We start from the raw sequence: 19,643 nt of genomic DNA, 5'->3' as shown, positions 1-19,643 counted from the left end.
TTCTTATCACATGGCCAGTGGTTATGAGGTGAGTTACTCAGCAAAAAGCCCACTCTTAGACAACCTCTAAGCACTACCTAAGACATACTTAAAGCAAAGCAAAAAACAAATGAAATGTACATATAAGTCTTCATCAAACACTACATATACGCCTTCATCAAACACAATCTTGAAGGGGCAGCAACCATCTTCAACAGACTTAACTATGGTGAGTATGGTGGTTTAAAAAAGCTGTATGCACTCTTCTAAGGTGCTCTAAAAGCCCTTACTTGTGTGACAAGTCAGGGTTTCTAAAGTATCCTTATTTCATCTATAAAATACATTAAGTGAAATGTAAATCCTATACAAGTTATTTCTATTATTGATACATATAGTTCATTTGTCTTTTATTCTTGTGTATTGATGGCTTTGAATGGAACTCCATCGGGTTAGTTCTCTATAGGACTCGAGGAAACGATCAAAGGGCGAACTCAATGGAATGTCTAGGTCAACTAATTGATAGACCACCACTATTCAATGGAGAAAAATACAACATGTGAAAAATCAGGATGAGCGCCTTCCTAAACTACATCGATATAGATCTAATAAAGACAAAAGACCATATATCACCATAATAAAAAAGGGACCATACGAGCTTTTCAACATATGAAATGAACACACATGAGGATGCCTTGAAAACATCCAAGTCAGATAATGAGGCAAATCTCCTTTACATACACTTTATTACGAAAGCCTATCTAAAAGAGGTTATAGTGAACATAAATATCACATATAGACTTAAGGTACTTAGAGCAAACAATTATGCTTTTGAGAAAAATAAATTCTTTTTCAACGTACGTAGACAACCTCTAGAACTCCTTCTCATAAATCCTATAAGTTTCTTCATGCACCCCTACACTTTTCTTCCTGCAACCCCACAATTTTATAAATTCCAAAACTAACCTTCACTTGTTATTTGAATTCGGGTTATTTGAATTCGGGATCTGGGAGTGTGTTACGAATTCATCAATCCGAAAGTGAATCATGTTGCTTTCTGGATGAGGGGGTGTTATGGAAACAAAGTTTGCATAAATTGTTGATTTCCAGATTACTTAATCTGAAAGCCTAATTTCTATTACAGATTGGTGGATCTGGAATGATTTTTTTCAATTATGGATTTCTGAATTCAGAATGCATATTTTGAATTATGGATTGGCGGATCCAGAATGGTTTTTTCAATTATGGATGTTCTGCATTTTTTATTTTGGATTAACACTGCCATTCATGTACTACCGGAAGCACCAATCCAAAAGATTACTATAAAATTTTACTGGAAGCGCCAATCTGAAAATTTTCCGGATTTCATAGTCCAGAATGCAAACAAAATAAGTGTACAGTTTTATCTTTGCGCAACCTTGTGGGGTGCAGAAAGAAAAATGTGGGGGTGCAGGAAGAAACTTCCTTAAAACTAACGACTTGTTTTAAGACTGTTGAGGGCTTGGGCCTGAAATATAAAATTACTATCGTTACACCTTTAAACCCAATATATATCTTAGCTCATAAAATTGAAAACTTTACTCAAGCTATCTTTTTCTGAAAACCCTTGCTCTTCTCTCATCTCAAATGGATTCAAAGATCATCATCAACACTTATCAGACTAAGTGAAAAAATTGTATGGTACTTTATTGTTGATCAAACAAAATACTTATATTTTGCCATGATATGCTATTTTTATACAACGTTTATAAGACACGACTTCTCTATATTTCATGCTTTCTTAAATTAAGTACTTAGTCCAAATCATAAGACTCTTGCAAAATATTACATTTATAAAAATTGCATTTTCTTACTTAATTTATCCAACATCTTTCTCAGTGTATTATTCTAATATCTTTTAATAATATGTTTTTAAAATACTATACAAACTCAATCTAAAATTTTGAAATAATATTATCATTGAAACTTTCTTCTTCTCGTTATCTAAATATTTCGATGACATTCCACATTAATCTTAATTATAACATTCAACGTCACATGCTATCGAAATACTTTTTCTCCTTAAAAAAATTCAATTATTTTTCTCTAGTTCTGATAACAGCATAAAACAATTATGAACAAAATAACTATAGAAAAGATTTCCCCAATATTCTAACAATAAAATAAAACAGTTAATTAAAACAAAAATAATATACTATATATAAAAGAAACTGACCTTACCTTTATTTCCAATATTTGAACTCTACACATATAATGCTTTAAATATATATTTACTCTTCAATTTTTTTTTCAAAATAAATTTTGTTTACATATATCTCACACGTTTAAAAAAAAATAAATAAATAAATAAATACTAAAAAATTATATTTGATAATCACCCATCTAACAACCTCTTAGAACTTTGAAGAGAAAGACGTTACTAGTACTCACGTAATATTGAAGTAAAATCTCTATATTAAATACTTACACTAATCTTCTCATCATCACTCTCTCACAACTATTTAGCCTTGAGTGCAAATTATATATAATTTTTTTCTTGACTAGTGAAAACATATTATTTGAACACAAACAAAAAAAATGTACTTTATTAACTTTGGGGATCAAAATATTTTTATTTTATTTTATAAAAGCTCTAATGTTAAGCATCACTATGAAACTTGACATCTCAACTAGGTTGACATCTCAAGTAACAACAATCATCTGTCACCACATAAAAAAAATATTATTAAAAGAAAAGAAAAGAAAGGAAATACCAGAAAATATGGGGGGACTAGACCAAAACTCATATATTAACAAAAACTATAAAGGTAAGAGTACCCATATATTAAGGTACGCTTTAATCAACTTTCACTATACACTATTTATACTGAGTACTTACTTGATCGTTGGAGTACCTTTTTTATGTCAACCCCGATCGAGCACCAACAATTAAAGGAGGAGACTTGAAGAGAGGAGCGCGGAGGCAACCGACACATAATCAATTATATAACCAGTTCCAAGTACTATCTAGACCCCTCTTTGTCCATACAAGTACAAAAACGGTACATAGGTAATTTATACCTATTAATAAAGAACTCTAAGAAAAGACTAGATAGAAGCCAATTATACCAATGAAAATACTCTATGAATAAAGCCTAAGTTAGCAAGCTTATCAACACATTCATTCCCTTCACGAAAAATGTGAGAAACCCTAAACCTAATTTTCTCATAGTAGTTAAGACAAATGTTCCATCTATTACAAAGCATCTAAAGAACATTAGTCCTAGCAGTAAATGCAACACAAACCAAGATAGAATCAAAGTCAAGCCATAAACTAGTAAGACCCATCTTTTGAGCTTGTTTAATAACATGTATAACTCCATAAAACTCAGCAACCAAAGCAGTATGAACATCAAGGAAAACAGATAAACCACCAATAAATTCTTCCATAGTTCCACGAAAAATACCGCCTCAAGTAGCAATACTAGAAGAGCCCCTAACAACACCATCAATTTTTATTTTAACCCAACCTGGAGAAGGAAGCTCCCATGAAACAGGAAAAGGAGATAGAACTTTACTACTACGAGTATTAATACCAAAAAACTTAAGCACATTGAAATCAAACATATCATTTCACATATAACTTTTAGACGAATTATCCATTAGACAAGTGAGATCTTTAATGATCGAAATGTCTCTAGAAACATCAATTTTAACCTGAAATCTAGAATAATTCCTCATACGCCATATCATCCCACTAGAAAAAGTTATCACGACAAGTTTAATCAAATTAACCAAAGGACTATCATCACTCTTCATAAAAGAAAGGAGATCATCAACATTAGAGAAATGAGAAGTAAGGAAATTTTTTCGAATCCAACTCCAAATATACATAACATTAGGACATTCAAAAAAAAAATGGTTAATAATTTCCTCCTGCTTTTCACAAAGTGTACACATAGAACATATATGCAAACCTCTATATTGAATACGTTGATCTGTAGGTAGTCGCCCATGATAAACTTTCTAGAGAACTAGAGTTTTGGAAGGAGGCATATATGAAGACCAAATGAGTTTACCCCTAACCACAGGGAGTTCCAGCATCCAAGAAAAAAGTCCTAGCCAACTTAAGAGTGAAACACCCAAAATCTTCCAGAATCTAATTAGGAATATCCTGTTTCTACCTAATCATGATATGTTCAAAAAAATGAGGCATCTGCCGTAATAGCAAGGGAATACTCCAATCACTATCAGTCCAAAATTGAGAAACTGTACCAGAGATTCTAGAACCATCAGGTACCTTTATAATGATTGATAAAGAAGGAGTGAAGCACCATTAATCATTCCAAAAATTAATAAAAGTACCTATACCAACAATCCAAGAAGTATGTTCAAGAATAATGTCATAAAACTATTTAATCTCATGCCAAATAGAGGAGGATCTATAAACCATTCTAACCTGATACTTTGATTTTAGAACTCTAGCTTTCAAGAGAGGAGACTAAGGCTTGTTACTATAAGCAAAATTCCAAGTAAGCTTAAGAAGATACACATTATTTTCATGATGGAGATTAATAATCTTCAATCCTCCATTCTCAAGAGGAGAACAGATCTTATCCCAATTAATTGTAGCTATGCCTTTTTTCATAACATCACTAGTCCAAATAAAATTTTGGCTCCATTGCTCAACTTGCTTAAGAATAGAAACCAACCATTTATATATGTTAAAACTATAAGCTAGAAAACTACTAATCACCGTATTAACCAACTAGATTTGACCCATAATGCTAACATACTTGGTTAGATGACTTTTGTGGAGGGATCTTAGTTTCTTCACTGAGCCTTGGAGTATTTTGGGAGATTTCAATGTTGTACTCTCGGCTGAAGACTGGAAAGGGGGGTTGCTCTTAATCAGGTTTCTTGTAATGAATTTCTTGATTGGATTAATAATAATGACCTTACTAGTATGTCTTTCTCTGGTCCTTGTTATACTTGGTGTAATGGAAGGAAAGGGTCACAAAGAATTGATAGAAAACTGGATAGGGCTTTATGTATTGAAGAGTGTTTGGATGAATGAGACTCTTGTACTTACCAGATTCTTGTTAAAAATTGTTCTGACCACTCCCTTATTCTTGCTAGTCTTTTTACTAATTGTTTACGAAAGGTTAGCAATTTTTTTTTCTTTACTATGTGGCCTCAAGATAGTTTGTGTATGAAGTTTATTCATGATTCTTGGAATAATATGATTGTTAGTTGTCCTATGTTTATTTTGCAACATAAATTAAAAAGGTTGAAAACTGAGCTCCGAAGCCGGAATAAAATTCTTTTGGTAATGTTCAAAATGAAATGCTTCTTAAGCAGACCTCCCTCCTTACTATTCAACAAAGCTTAGAGACTGTTGGTTTTTCTGTTCTTGATGCGCTTATTTGTCAAGAAAAGATTGCTAAGGAGGAGTTTGATCATGCTCTTCACTGTCAATACTTATTTTGGAAAGAGAGGGTCAAGATGTTATGGTTTAAAGATGGGGATTGAAACACTGATTTTTTCCATGTTGTGGTTAAAAGGCGTAATAATTCCAGTGGGATTCATAGATTACAGGCTAATAATGATGTTATTGAAGATTCTAAACTCATTGAGGATCATATTTTGGAATTTTATAGAAATATTTATGCTGAGTCTAATTCTAATGGTCTGAATACTGGTAGTATGGAAGAGTTTATTGGTTCCTATATCCTTGAAATAGTTTATTCTGAGGAGAATATTATGTTGACTAAAATCCCGAATTATTTGAAAATAAAAAATGAAGTTTTTAATCTTAATGGTAATAGTGCTCCTGGTCCAAATGGTTTTGGTGATGTTTTATCATTTTTTTATCATTGGTGATGTTCAACAATTTTTTAAACAAAATTAGATTCTTCCTGGAATGAACAATAATGTGGTTTCCCTAACTCCTTAGACTCCGGGTGCGGATTCCGTTAAAGATTTCAGACCAATTGTTGTCACTAATTTCAAATTTAAGATCATCTCCAAAATATTGGCGGATAGGCTTGCTATTGTGGCTGCTAGAATCATTTCTCCAAATCAATATGGTTTTGTGCATGGTAGACAGATTCACCATTGTATTGGTGTTGCTTATAAAGCTATTAACATGTTTTCTAAAAAGGTTAGAGGAGGTAATGTGGCTTACAAAGTTGATATTTATAAAGCACTTGACACTCTAAGTTGGAAGTTCGTATTGTTAGTTTTAACACGCTTTGGTTTTCATTACTCATTTGTCAGTTGGATTAGTACAATCTTTCGTTCAGCTATGCTTTCTATCAGGATAAATGACAGTATGGTGAGTTTTTTTTTCCTTATAGTAGAGGTATGAGAGAGGGTGATCCTTTATCTCCCTTACTTTTTTGCCTCGCAGATGAGGTTCTAAGTAGAGGCATCCCTACAGGTTACATCACTCCCTATCACATTTTATATGCTGATGACATCTTTGTTTTGTATGACAGATAATAAATCTCTTAGAAATTTGAGTATCTTCCTCAAAATATATGGTGATTTTTATGGTCAATATGTTAATAATTCTAAAAGTAGCTTTTTCACCAGGGATACTTCTGCAAGATTTGTTACCAAAGTTCAACGTCTTCTTTCTTGCGGTCATTGGGCTTTACTTTTTAGTTATTTAAGGGTGCCTATCTTTATTGGTGTTCCAAAGTGTCGATTTCTTCAACCTTTGGTTGATAAAGTCAAATTGAAGCTAACATTTTGGAAAGAGAAATCTCTTAGAATGATGGGTCAGATCCAATTGGTTAATACGGTGATTATTGGTTCTCTAACTTATAGTTTTAACATATATAAATGGCGGTTTCTATTCTTAAGCAAGTTGAGCAGTGAAACAGAAATTTTATTTGGACTGGTGATGTTATAAAAAAAAGGCATAACTATAGTTCATTGAGCTAAGATCTTTTCTCCTCGAGAATGGAGGATTGACTATTATTAATCTCTATCATGAAAATAATGTGTATCTTAAGCTTACTTAAAATTTTGCTTATAATAACAAACCTTGGTCTCTCCTCTTCTATCCATCATCTTTTTTTTTTATCAAAAAAATAAAAATAAATGATAAATATTTTATGAATTTTTCAAACCTTTTATAAAAAATAGGTTATGATTTCTGATTTACACCGTCATTTTCTCATCTTCAATAACATTGTTAGATTAGACTTGATTATTATTTTCAACAATTTCTCCAGTTATTGATAAACATTTAGCTGTTGTGACTTTAAAAATATTATTATATTTAATCATATTTTTTAAAAGAAGAATTCAATTTTTATGCAAAGTCATGAATAAATATCCAATACATTTTTTTCTAAATATTATTTTTAAGTAATTATTGTAAAAGTTAATTAATTTTATAGATTGTGATTAGATTAATATAATAAAACTTCTACGTTGACAACTAATTTAAATTAAATTCTAAAGTTAAAGTAGTTTTTCACCTAATAGTTGAATTCAAGTGAAATATTCTACTACCAATTCATCGAATTTTAGTTATCTTTTTCATTCAATTCATTTGCTGCAAATTTCACTTTTTTTTATTAGACTTGATTTTGATTAAACCCAATTATTGAATTTCTTTAAATTAGAAACAGATTCAATTTTTTTTTATCCAAATTGGTACGAACATGAAAACGGATTAGATCATATATAGTTGTAAGATAACAAAAAAAATAAAAAAGATAAAATTAAATTTACATAAATTAAAATTAGATTATACATAAGTTATTAAAATAGTTTTTCTAATTTATATTTTTTCTATTTATGAAAATAGTTATTGAAACATACCTATATAGTACAAAACCATCATAATAACTTGTGTGATAAATATCACAAAAGATTCTATAATATATGTATAAAGGGATTTAAAACAAGTTTAAATTAACCAAAGATACAATAACATCAAATTTTTTAATACATTTATAAAATTTGGTTGTTGATAATGCCATGGCTTAGGATAAAAAGAAATCAGATATAACTTGGGATGAAAAGAGAAAAAGTAGTAACTATTGAGTCACAATTCGTGAAGAAGAAGGTAAAAAAGAAGAAAGCTCCATTAAAAACAAAGGGAAAATTAAGAAGTTTCTGAGGCACAATGTTCTTGCAACAAATGATTATTAGTGTGACTTCAAATGCAGGGAAGTTTCATTAGGAAAACCCTTTCCCTATTCATATGAGCTTATTTTCAACCCTTACAAAAAAGAATAGAAAATGAAAAGATATAAAGTAACCCTAATCAAGTTTTTCAAAGAAAAGTTGTTGCAAGGCTCTAATCAATTTAAACTTTTATTAGATACCCCTTGACATAAGGAGAACAATTTGTTGAAAAAGGTGATAATCTTGTGCACTTGACTTTTTCTTTTGACATGTAACTAAATTACCAAACATTGAAACCAATAGAAGAAATCATCATCTTTGACAGCTGACACACTACTATCTTACTCATTATTCACTGGCCCTCATTTCAAAATAAGCAATTTTCATGATATTTCTTTCCAAAAATTTGTTTTCACATTCCAATAATATAATCTTATACATTAGAGAAAGAATAATTCTGAATGTAAAATCTTTTATTTCAATTACCAAATCTAGAATTTACAAAAGGGTTTCAAGTGAATCAATATTTTATTAATAATAAAAATTAGTTTAGATATCAAAAATTTTGTGTTTAAAGTAATATCTAATTTAGTCAATATAATAATTAATTATATTTATTTTTAAAATTATTTTTTATTTAATAATTTTTTAAATAATTTTATATTACCTATTGATTATTTTAAAGAAATGTAAGCTGAAACGATTGAATACAAAAAGTTTATATTACCACTTAATTATTACTATTAATAAATTTTATCACTAAACATTACAAGAAAATCAAGTTTAACAACAAAAAATAATTAGTTGTCATAGTGACTAGATTAGAGATAATTTTAGGGACTAAAAAAAATTTTGGTTTCTAAATTAGTTTCTATTATTGTTAAATGGTTTCTAAATTGGTATCTAATTAACCACCAATGTTTTTACTACCAAATTTAGAATCTAAATAATTGGTAGTTAAAACCTTTGTAGTTAATTAGATACCAATTTAGAAATTGTTTAATAATAATAGAAATTAATTTAGAAATATTTTTTTTTTAGTTTCTAAAATGGTTTCTAATATAGTTACTATAATAACTAATTTTCTTTTTCTTCTAAAATTAGTTTCTATTTCATGATTTTCTTGTAGTGAAAGTTTTTAGATGCAATTTATAATTAAATTTATAACTTTTATATATGATACAAATATCTTAAATAAAGTTAAAAAAAAAGTGAATAAAGTAACGTTATTTTATTATATTTTTTCAAAACCACATCGTTTTCATTTAGATAATTTTTCATGACATGTATGGGTGGGTACACATACTTGACCATTTAAGATTGTATTTTCAACTATTAAAATAAGTATAATCCATTAAATTAATGAGTATAATTTTATATTTGTATTTGGTAAAAAATGCAAATAAGCATACCAATCTACGCAGCAATTTTTTTAAAGTTTATAAAAACTGAAATATATATATATATATATATATATTAAACTAAAATGTATCAAGTTAAAATATCAGGATTTATAACAATAAAATTCAATCATTCTAAATTAAAAATACATTTAGTTAAACTTTCAAGTAAGTTCATGAACTCACAAATTGTGAATAAGTTTGTAAATTTCACGAATCAAACCCTAATTTTCTTAAATGTTTTTATGAAAATAGATACATTATTCACAAGGTTGATGGAGTTGAGTTTATCTACATACCCCTAACGAAACAATATAAAATAATTAAAGCATAGTGTGAAAAAAAAACTATGGAGATAAAATTAGTAAAATAATAATATTTTACTAGTGAAATATTTAATTAATTTTTTTTTTCAAAGGGAATGATTGTTAGAGGACAATTTTAGTTTTGGAGCACATATGACATTTCAACAACCTCATATGGTAATAGAAATTTAAACCAAAAAAATGTATGATGGGCTCATGTGTTGAACCTTTGTGTGATGGACCCATTAGGTTTTATGATGATCCAATGGTGGTTGTGATTTAATTCTTGTGTCTATATAATAAGGACAAACTATGAACCAACATTGCAGATTAGTTTAACTAATGCAATCAAGAATGTCAATAATTTAAAAGGGCAATGATATATACTTGCATACTCATCACTCACCAAAGTTCAATCACAAGGCATAGTAATTTCATTTTAACTATGTGCAACTTCTCACATAACTTAATCATAATTACTTATTGAGTAACTTGCTTTATTTCCTTTTCTAATGACAAAATAATTTATTGGGTAACTTTTAACTACACATCTAAAATGTGAATCTCTTTTCACTTTAAAAATATGAAATGTGGTTCTTATCCCCATTTTATGGTAAAAGTTGCCAAGAATGTGCAAACAAAGCTCAATAAGAGAGTGTGAATTGAACAAGGTGAAAATAGAGTATAAGAGGTGTTATCTAAAAGATTCAAATCAATTTGAATATTATTCTCTTTCCTTTAATCTTGAAAATATGAAATGTGGCCATTCCCCAATCTTAGGGTAAAAAAAAAAAAAATCTATTGAGAAAGTATATAGATTGAAGGGGATATGAACATCAACCATAACATATATGATTTCAAAGATTCAAAACAATTTATTTAAATTAACTCATCCTCATCTTATTCTATTTTATATATTATATACACTTTAACTTATATGGTAGTTGTGAGACTTTATACTTTATCATAAAAGTATTCAAATAATTCAATAATCAATTTTAGTTCGAATGGTTTGTAGAGGAAACTACCTTCTCTATCGTTTAGTTTTAATTTTGTTTTTTAATATTATAGTTATAAAATTTTAGTTTTTAAAGTTTCAATTGCACAGATTGGCTTATTAAGCATAGACAACTTTTTCTATAACACATAAAATACATTTTGAAACAAAGTTTTTATAATATAATTTATAGAACAAACGTTTCATACTTTTAGGAGAGAATTGAATCTAAGTCCATTAAGTACATGAAAATGAAAGGAGTTCTAATCACTTTTGACTAATTTTAATATAAAATATATGTAAGCTAAATTTTATTTATTTTATTTGTATGAAAAAAAAAATCTTCTAAATTTTACAAACATATGACAAATTAATGTCACACTAATTAATGTTTCAAAGGTCAAAAAGTTTAAAATCTCACCCACTACATAATTTTTCACTTTAAACCACACTGATATAAAAAAGTGTTGTCTAAAATAGGTATAGGCAACAATTTTTTATTGTCCTCCACGTAGTAAGATTTATTTATCTCTTACTCAAAATAGTTGAAAAAAATGTTGCCTATTCATTTTAGACAACAATTATAAAACGTAGATTGACATTAAAATATTACGAATACTTTAAATAACAATTTTCAAAATGTAGGTGCTTTAAATAATATTTTAGAACATGTTTTTTTAACTTGTAGTTGCTTTAAATAATATTTAGACTATATTTATTAGGTGTAACTTTAATATTTCATATAACATTCACTTTTCAATAATTTTCACATGCTGATTTCCAAAACTTTTATACCACTAATTTTCACAAGTTGATTTCAAAACTTTTAAACAAATTCCAAAACTTTACATTAGCCAAAACAGAATCCAACCTTAATTTGAAAAACCTTATGTGTCCCAATTTTCCTAAATGTCACGGTTCTTCCTTTGAAACTACATAAACCAAATAGCGTCAACTTTTGAAATATGAAAAATCAAGAACAAGCTCACACCTACTCGTGCTCGTGGTTCTTCTTCCGTTTTTTCTTCCAACTTACGTGTTACTCATGCTCGGTAGTTGTGGTTATTTCACCTATGATTCATTTTTCTTTGATTTTGTTCTTCTACGATTCTTCTAAAAAAACAAGGTTAGGGTTCTCTTGTAATTTCTATTCCATCTTCTTGCACTCTGTTCCTCAATAAGTTGTGGTCTATGATTCTATATTATTGTACTGCTGTCATGTTTCAGGTAGTGGGAGTTCTGGAGCTAGATGGCCTCGGTGACAATAACTCAAGGTAAGTTAAGGGCAAAAATTTAGGAGTTGTTTGCATTTTTTTTTTATGATACTATTGCATATTATTAAAATGTGTAATTCTTTAAATAGAATGATGCTTGTTTCTTTTAAAACAGAGAATTAATCTATTTATGAGTCTGTGACTTGGGGAGACAACAAATACTATTTTGTTCTAAGCATTTTATCAATTTTTAATTGTGCCTAACTTGAATCGTGCCTTTAGAAATTTCAATGAATTGTGCCTAACTTGAGTACCTATGCGTGTATCCCATTTTATTGTTAATTGATTTGGTTTTATACAATTGTATTTGGTGGTTTTATCTCTTCTATTGTTGCCTATAAACGTTTTAAAAGACAGACAACATGTAAATAAGTGTTGTCTTTACCAATGATAACATTTGAAAAAAGTTGCGTAAATAATAGGCAACACGCCTAAACATTATGAGAAAAAACAAACGTTCCTATAGTTTTTCTGAAAAACGTTGCCTATTCTACCAATATAAGGCAACGACTGCAACAAAGCGTTGCCTAAACCTAAACTCACGACTGCATATTCTATGCTTAAAAAAGCGTTGTCTAAAGTTAAGGCAACGTTTTTCTTACTTGAAAAATCTTTTAGATGTTGTCTAAAGTATAAAATAGTGTAGTAATAGCACGTATAGAAATTTAATTTAGACAATCAGATAAAAACACTAAAACACATAATCCCATATTTATTATTTTCCAAAATGAACAATTAACTCTTAGCATTATTCCATTCAATTATGACTTGCTTCATTCCATATTTCATATCCAAAATCATAATATCATGACTATATAAGTCAGTTCAAATAAATATTTAATACAAAAGATAAGCAATAATAGAAGGTTTGTGTTCAAAGTTGTAATGAACTTCAATAATAAGCAACTAATGGTGAATCACGTGCAAAACATAGCTGTGTAGACTTCCCTATCACTCTAAAACTACAATTTAGCATATATATATATATATATGATTATAAGGTGTGCATATATTTCATAAAGGACACGTTGCTTTCTGCAAGACACTATTTGATTCAGTCATAAAAAGTAGCATAAATTCATGCATTGGTTATCTTTATTCTCTGTGGTCCACTACTTATATACCTTATTTTACTATGCATTTTCCACACTCATCTTTTGCTTTATTCTATTCTCACCACACAATGGGAAGAAAACAGTGTTACATGCTTTGAAATGTGACAATTCTGAAATAGTAAAAACTTCTCCATAAAGTTCACGGGGGAGACAAAAAGAATGCCATGAAGTTTTTTTAAAAAGTTAATTAAATTTAAATAAGTTGTAAATTTATATATTTTAAATTAATTTATTATTAAAAATTCATTCTAATTAATATTTAAAATACTTTTTTTTATATTTCTTGTTTTATTTTATTATTGATGTATTTTTTCTTTCTGTTTTTAATTCGTGAATCAACTTGTATTTTTTTAATTTGTTTTAATTTGTGGCCAACTCATTCTTAAATAAGAAAAAAATTAATTAATCAACAAGTTAAAAAAGATTAAAGAGAGAAATGAGTTTATTGGTAGAAAGCTGAAATAACGATTTTATATAAAAAATGTACTTAAATAAAAATAAAAATATTTTAAATACTTAATATAATAATTCTTTTAATAAAAATTCAATTAAAAATATCAAAATTTGTAAAATAGTTAAAATTTAATTAGAAAAGTTATAAATTTCAATTTCATAGAAATATGGATAATTTGGTGTATGCAAAAGTAGAATCAATGATAAATCAAGGTTCGAAATATTATATTAAGTATTTAATGATATCTTATTTACAATTATTTGTAGAAGAAGGCATGTAAATAAATAAACCTACACATTATTGTATACATGCACAAATAGTACAAAGTATATACCCGGGTGGAAAGTGTTAATATTATAAATACTGATTTTGTTGTTAAATAACCTGCATTAAAAAATTATTATTCATATTTAATTATTTTTTGTTGTTTAAAGTAATTTTAGTATAAGATGGAAGTTTCAATAAAATATATGTGAGTGACCCATACTTCTTAAATAAAACAAAGATCATATCAAATATGATAATCTATTTATTAAATATTTGGACAAAAATTAATCATAAAAATGTTTTATCATAATTATAAAACAATATTAAAATTAAAACATTATAGACTCACGTGATAGACAAATGATTTGTCTTTTAGCATCTTGAGTTTCTACAAATCTATATGATTGAAGACAAAAACACTAGACAACACACTCAAGTCCATTGAATCACACTGGTGTGCCATTAAAATATTTTCTCATAATTGAAAGGGTTTCTCTAGGAACCCTAAATAATATGTATAGGGTTATGGGTGTTTGTTACATATTATGATTTTCCATATCCTATGACCTCTCTCAAGTCATTGCCACTGCCATTAAATAGAATTTGTACCAAGAAATAATGCATGTTCTATTTATAACACTTACAACAAAATTATTAAATAATAATTAAATTTAAAAATAAAAAATAAAATAATTAAATTAAATATTACTGGACAGGAATGCTCGGAACTTCAATCCAAGTTATTAATTGTGGTGAGTTCGACTTTAAACCCAGAAACGGATCATGAATTTGGCCTAGTTTTGATGGTATAAGTTTAGTAAAAGACCATAAGATATTAAGTTTGATTGTAAGACATGCGAGATATATATATATATATATATATATATATATATATATATATAAATAAAGTGATTCGTTAAATATATGTGAATATAAAAGCTGTTGGTTAAATTCTAAACTAAAACTAATTATATTATTTTGTATGTTTTTACTGACTTGATTGTCGGGGTGTGATCAACAGGTAAAATTCCCTTTGTCTCAATGGAGCTTGCTCATCCAGTTAATCTTACGAGAACAATTTTAAAAGTTAAAATATTTAAATTAATTTTTATAAATTTTTTAAAGATTAATTTAAAATATTAATATTTAACATAGTATTTAATTTATAAAATATAATAACTAATTATTTTATTCTATTTTTTATGTAATAATTTTTTTTAGTGTAACTTAGATAATACTAACATTACTAGAAAATATTTAAATTTTTTTATCAAAGCAATGTATATAACTAAAACTAAAATGTGTTTCCAACTAATGTCATAATGTAAAAAGCACATTTCATAAAAATATATATAATTTTTAAATAATAAAATTTGATAATTATAAATTGAAAGACATCCATTTATAAATATAAACGCGATTTGATAAATACAATGTTAAAATTATTTATTTCATAAAAAAAAATTCCCTTTCAAATTATAATCTGATGCAACGTGCAGACATATCAATACTCAACTTTTTATTTCTTTCTCGTTAAAAGAATTACAAAATATATATTCAAAGTCATTGATGCAAATAAATAAAGAGAAAAGTTAAATCTTTTATAAAATTATAAAATGTTTTATAAAAATAATCATCATACTTTTAAGAGTTAGAGAAGAATGAGAGGAATAGTTCTAATGTTAGTGTATGAAGGTAGAGATACTTTTAATTCAGAAGTGAAAAATCTTTCTAGAATCTGATTTTATTGACTCACTTTTTTACAACCAAATTCTGTATATTGGGGTGAGTTGGTGGAGAAGTCTATTCAAGCATGTTATAATGATGTGCATCAATAGTGGGAAGCATAAGATAATGTTTACCATGTAAATCTAGCACAAATCCTCTTTTTCTCTCAGTACATATATGTATAAATTTTAACCTCTCACATTGAAATCTGACAAACTTTAGCTCTGCAATTCCACATTCTCAAAAAGCCTGTCCAAGTGAACCCCACAAGTTTGAAATCTCATTTAATGCCTTATTTCCACTTCCATTTATTATCTCTAAGATCTTCAGGACTTAGTACCAACAATCAATTTTTCCATGCAACAACCTTAAGAAAATGTCAGTTTAATCTGAAATGAAATGTATACTTTAGGAGGGTTAAAGTTTAAACCCTTTCTCTTCTGATGAGCTTTATCTGACCTCATGTTGATCTCATATTTTTCCTGAATTGGTTGGAACTTTTTTTGTTGTACTGTCTAGATAAGAGTGCTCTCTGCTCAGAATCCTCTCTCACATGCACATAGCAGAACACCCTTGAAAAAAGAGAGGATAAGCTTTTTAGTTCATGGAAAATCATATTCAGTTTTTCTTTAGAATATTATCATTTGTTTGCTTCCTTATATCTTCTGGCATTGGAGTTTGAGTTTGACAACCTTTTCATATTTTCACCAAAAAGAAAGAACTAGGAAGAATGGGAGTTCAGCAAAAGCTCATTTCTTTCCTCTTTCATGCTTCTATTGTATTCATCATGTTTCCCCTTGTTAGCTCATCCCAAGAGCACCAGCAAATTACAAGCAGCCCTTCAAGAACCAAAGATAACAACCACATTAAGGTAAGGTATTCCATCTATATTGCATATTCTGAACTTTTATTCAATAAAGTTGGCAGCGGCATCTGTTCATTCTGCCCCCTTGCCTAATTTCCAATCTTACACCTTAAATCCTTTGTTTAATAAATGTGAGTTTTGTCTCTGAAGCTAAACTTGTTTGTGATTGGTTAAGATGAGTCCAAGACTTCAGTTTGAGATTACATTACATGGCTTTCTCCTGTGGGCTTCAATGGGATTCTTGATGCCTGTTGGTATACTTGCAATTAGACTATCAAACAAAGAGGAGAACCCAAGAAGGCATAGAATTGTGTTCTATGTTCATTCAGTTTTACAGGCAAGTATATCCAAGTCTATATTACTTCACAATTCCAAATCAGATGTAATAATTGATTGTGTATACTGTAAGTTCTTTTACTTGAAAACCAATGATCTACACAAACAAAGAACAAGAATTAATGGCAGTAAACAGGACAGGTCTAGAAAATAAGTGCTGTGAAAAGGGCCAAAAAAGTTGTAAATAGTATTTTCAAAATGGTCTATCTACTTTTATAGGATGCATAAGCATAATTCTAGTACTGGTTGAAATTTGTAGGAAAAGGTTTCAGGAATTATTTTTCACCAAATAGCTTATACTATTATTATTTCATTCACAGTTCAGAAGCCATGAGGAAAAGTTTTAAAATATTGAGAAGTTGAATGAGATTGTGTTTCTTTGATTGCAGTTCAGACACAGTATCGTTAAGTTAGTAATGCACCCATATAGGATCTATATGTCTATATGAATTGAAGGGGATATATAAAATGAATTCAAAACTGATTTGGCCCTGTTTAACCTCTAACTTTATATGTAATTCATACCTAAATTTAAAGCATTTTGTCCATTAGTGAATGATTAAAGTTAGTAAATAATTTTAAGAATAGATAAGAGTGAGCAGTGTTTTAGATTAGAATACAATAAACAACTTTATGAAGAGAGTAGTTAAAATTTTAGAAGAGCAAAACCCTGGCCAACCTTTGGATCTGTTAATGGTTTTAAATTAGTTTTATAAGGTTAGTTGTAGCACTGATTTACTTTTAATGATGATGAAGTGAAGCTAAAAGTAGCAAGATTCAGAACTTTAGCTATTTTTTTAGCCTAAAAGCTTGTTAGTATCTAATGAGATTATGCATTGGTGATTACCTCCTAGTTTAGTGACAAGGACTATAATGGATACTTTGAGGACAAGAAAGGCATTTTATTAAATAATCTACCAAGCTTTCTTCATCTCATCTGTGAAACACAGCCTGTGAAGAAAACAACAAAATTATGCTGTTGGCTCTTCTTGATACTACCAAGTCATGGCTATGATGAAGGCCAGAAGTTAATGTAGATCATCATTAACAGAAATAACTAACTTGTCTAAAGTGCTTTTTTCATTGATGCCATTTTCCTTTTTAACATGATATATACTTTTGAATTTCTATTCACAGATGATTGCTGTGCTCCTTGCCACAGTTGGAGCAATCATGTCCATAAAAAATTTCAACAACCTCTTCAACAATAGTCATCAAAGATTAGGAGTTGCACTATATGGCATTATCTGGCTCCAAGTTTTACTTGGCCTTTTTCGACCACAGAGGTAAAACTACCGAAATTCCCTTTCATTGAGAAAATGTGTATCCATGCACATACCATTGAATAATTTCATTTCCATTTACTTAGGTAAAATGTGTTTTAGGTTACTCATGTTTTAGTCAAAATTGGTTTGTCAGTACACTACATTTTAAAATTGGTGGTTTTGGTCTTCTGCATTTTTCTGAAATGTGATCAATTTAATCCTAAGGACAAAGTATGAAATCCACCACATTTTAGAAATACAATGACTAAAACATCTCCTTTTTAACATGAAAGGACTAAAACTATTTTTTATCAAATTTCGAGAGACCTAATAGAACATAGTTTATCCTTTAAATATCTTAAAAAAATAAGTGTAGAGTTTAAATATCTTAAAAGATAAGTATTCAACCTTACAAAATCAGCAAAAAGTTAAGGTTATTAGATTTTTTATGTTCTATGTTTATACCTTTAATCTAGAAAGTACATTTATTTAAGCACTTTATAGATTCTCTTCTATACAATTCATATTTTTAATGATAGTTTTAGCATTGTTAATAGAACATGATGAATAGGATGTTGTTATTGTTCTTCACAGGGGATCCAAAAGAAGTGTGTGGTTCTTTGCACATTGGATACTTGGAACTGCAGTCACATTCCTGGGTGTCCTGAATGTATATGTTGGATTAGGAGCCTACCACCAAAAAACATCAAAAGGCATAAAAATTTGGAACATACTTTTCACTCTTCAGATATCTTTGATTGTGTTTTTCTACCTTTTTCAAGAAAAATGGATCTATATACAAAATCAAGGAGTGGTTTTGGGCAATGAAATGATGACTTCCATTTGTCAAGAAATTGGACCTAGTGAAAAGGATGAGAAGGTATTGAAAGGTGACACTTGTTGAGGAACATGAATCAATGCCTCACCATAATTGACCCTGACTTTTACATAGGATACAAGTGTTTAAAGCATATAGAGAGTACTGGTGAATTTGAATTTCATGCAGGTGATGAGAAATAATTTCGATTGTTTTTGTCAGAGAAGGCAGTGCCATTCAAAGATTGTAAATTACTTGGTTTATATGTTTTTTTTTGTCTGGTTAAGATGCAATTTCAAGAACATAGAATATCATTTCATGGAAACCAAATATATTCATAATTTATTTTTACCTCTGGCCCATAAGGATGTAATGGAAAAGAAAAGTAAATAAAAGCTACAATGGGTAGCTTTTTCATCCTAAAGACACTGATTGGTTCTTTTAGATATTACAAAATGTTTCATTTCATCTCACCTTTTGAGAACAAATTATAGCATATTGTTAAGTAAAAAAACAGATAATGTTCTAAATGTGACACACTGGCTTCAAAAGTAACAACTTTTAGACTTTAGTGTGTGTTGAATTAGGAATTCTTAACTATAATCCGTGTCAGTACAGGAGTTAGATTGTTAATCCGCCTTCGTTATTATTTGTACTGAATCAGAACTTGTAGCGTTCAGAGTATGCCGGTCAGACTTCGACATTCCCCCAGACAGG

The 19,643-nt window shown here is 28.7% G+C and overlaps 1 protein-coding gene across 1 annotated transcript; it reads left to right on the top strand.

Moving 5' to 3' along the window:
* The first annotated feature begins 15,568 nt into the window (after window positions 1-15,568).
* LOC137831055 (cytochrome b561 domain-containing protein At2g30890-like) lies at window positions 15,569-19,350 on the top strand. The gene is made up of 4 exons (XM_068638569.1): window positions 15,569-16,514; window positions 16,684-16,845; window positions 17,982-18,130; window positions 18,704-19,350. The coding sequence occupies exons 1-4, from the start codon at window positions 16,374-16,376 to the stop codon at window positions 19,011-19,013; spliced, it is 762 nt and encodes a 253-aa protein (XP_068494670.1). The 5' UTR covers window positions 15,569-16,373; the 3' UTR covers window positions 19,014-19,350.
* The last annotated feature ends 293 nt before the right edge of the window (window positions 19,351-19,643 follow it).

Source organism: Phaseolus vulgaris, chromosome 6 (assembly GCF_000499845.2).
Source record: "Phaseolus vulgaris cultivar G19833 chromosome 6, P. vulgaris v2.0, whole genome shotgun sequence".
Classification (NCBI taxonomy): domain Eukaryota; kingdom Viridiplantae; phylum Streptophyta; class Magnoliopsida; order Fabales; family Fabaceae; genus Phaseolus; species Phaseolus vulgaris.
Note: the sequence above shows the minus strand (reverse complement) of the source record. Positions and strands in the feature narration are given on the sequence as shown.

Coding starts and splice junctions, on each gene's coding strand:
- LOC137831055 (XM_068638569.1), top strand. CDS start 16,374: ATGGGAGTTCAGCAAAAGCTCATTTCTTTCCTCTTTCATGCTTCTATT. Junction 16,846..17,981: donor ATGTTCATTCAGTTTTACAG/GCAAGTATATCC, acceptor TTCTATTCACAG/ATGATTGCTGTGCTCCTTGC. Junction 18,131..18,703: donor GGCCTTTTTCGACCACAGAG/GTAAAACTACCG, acceptor TGTTCTTCACAG/GGGATCCAAAAGAAGTGTGT.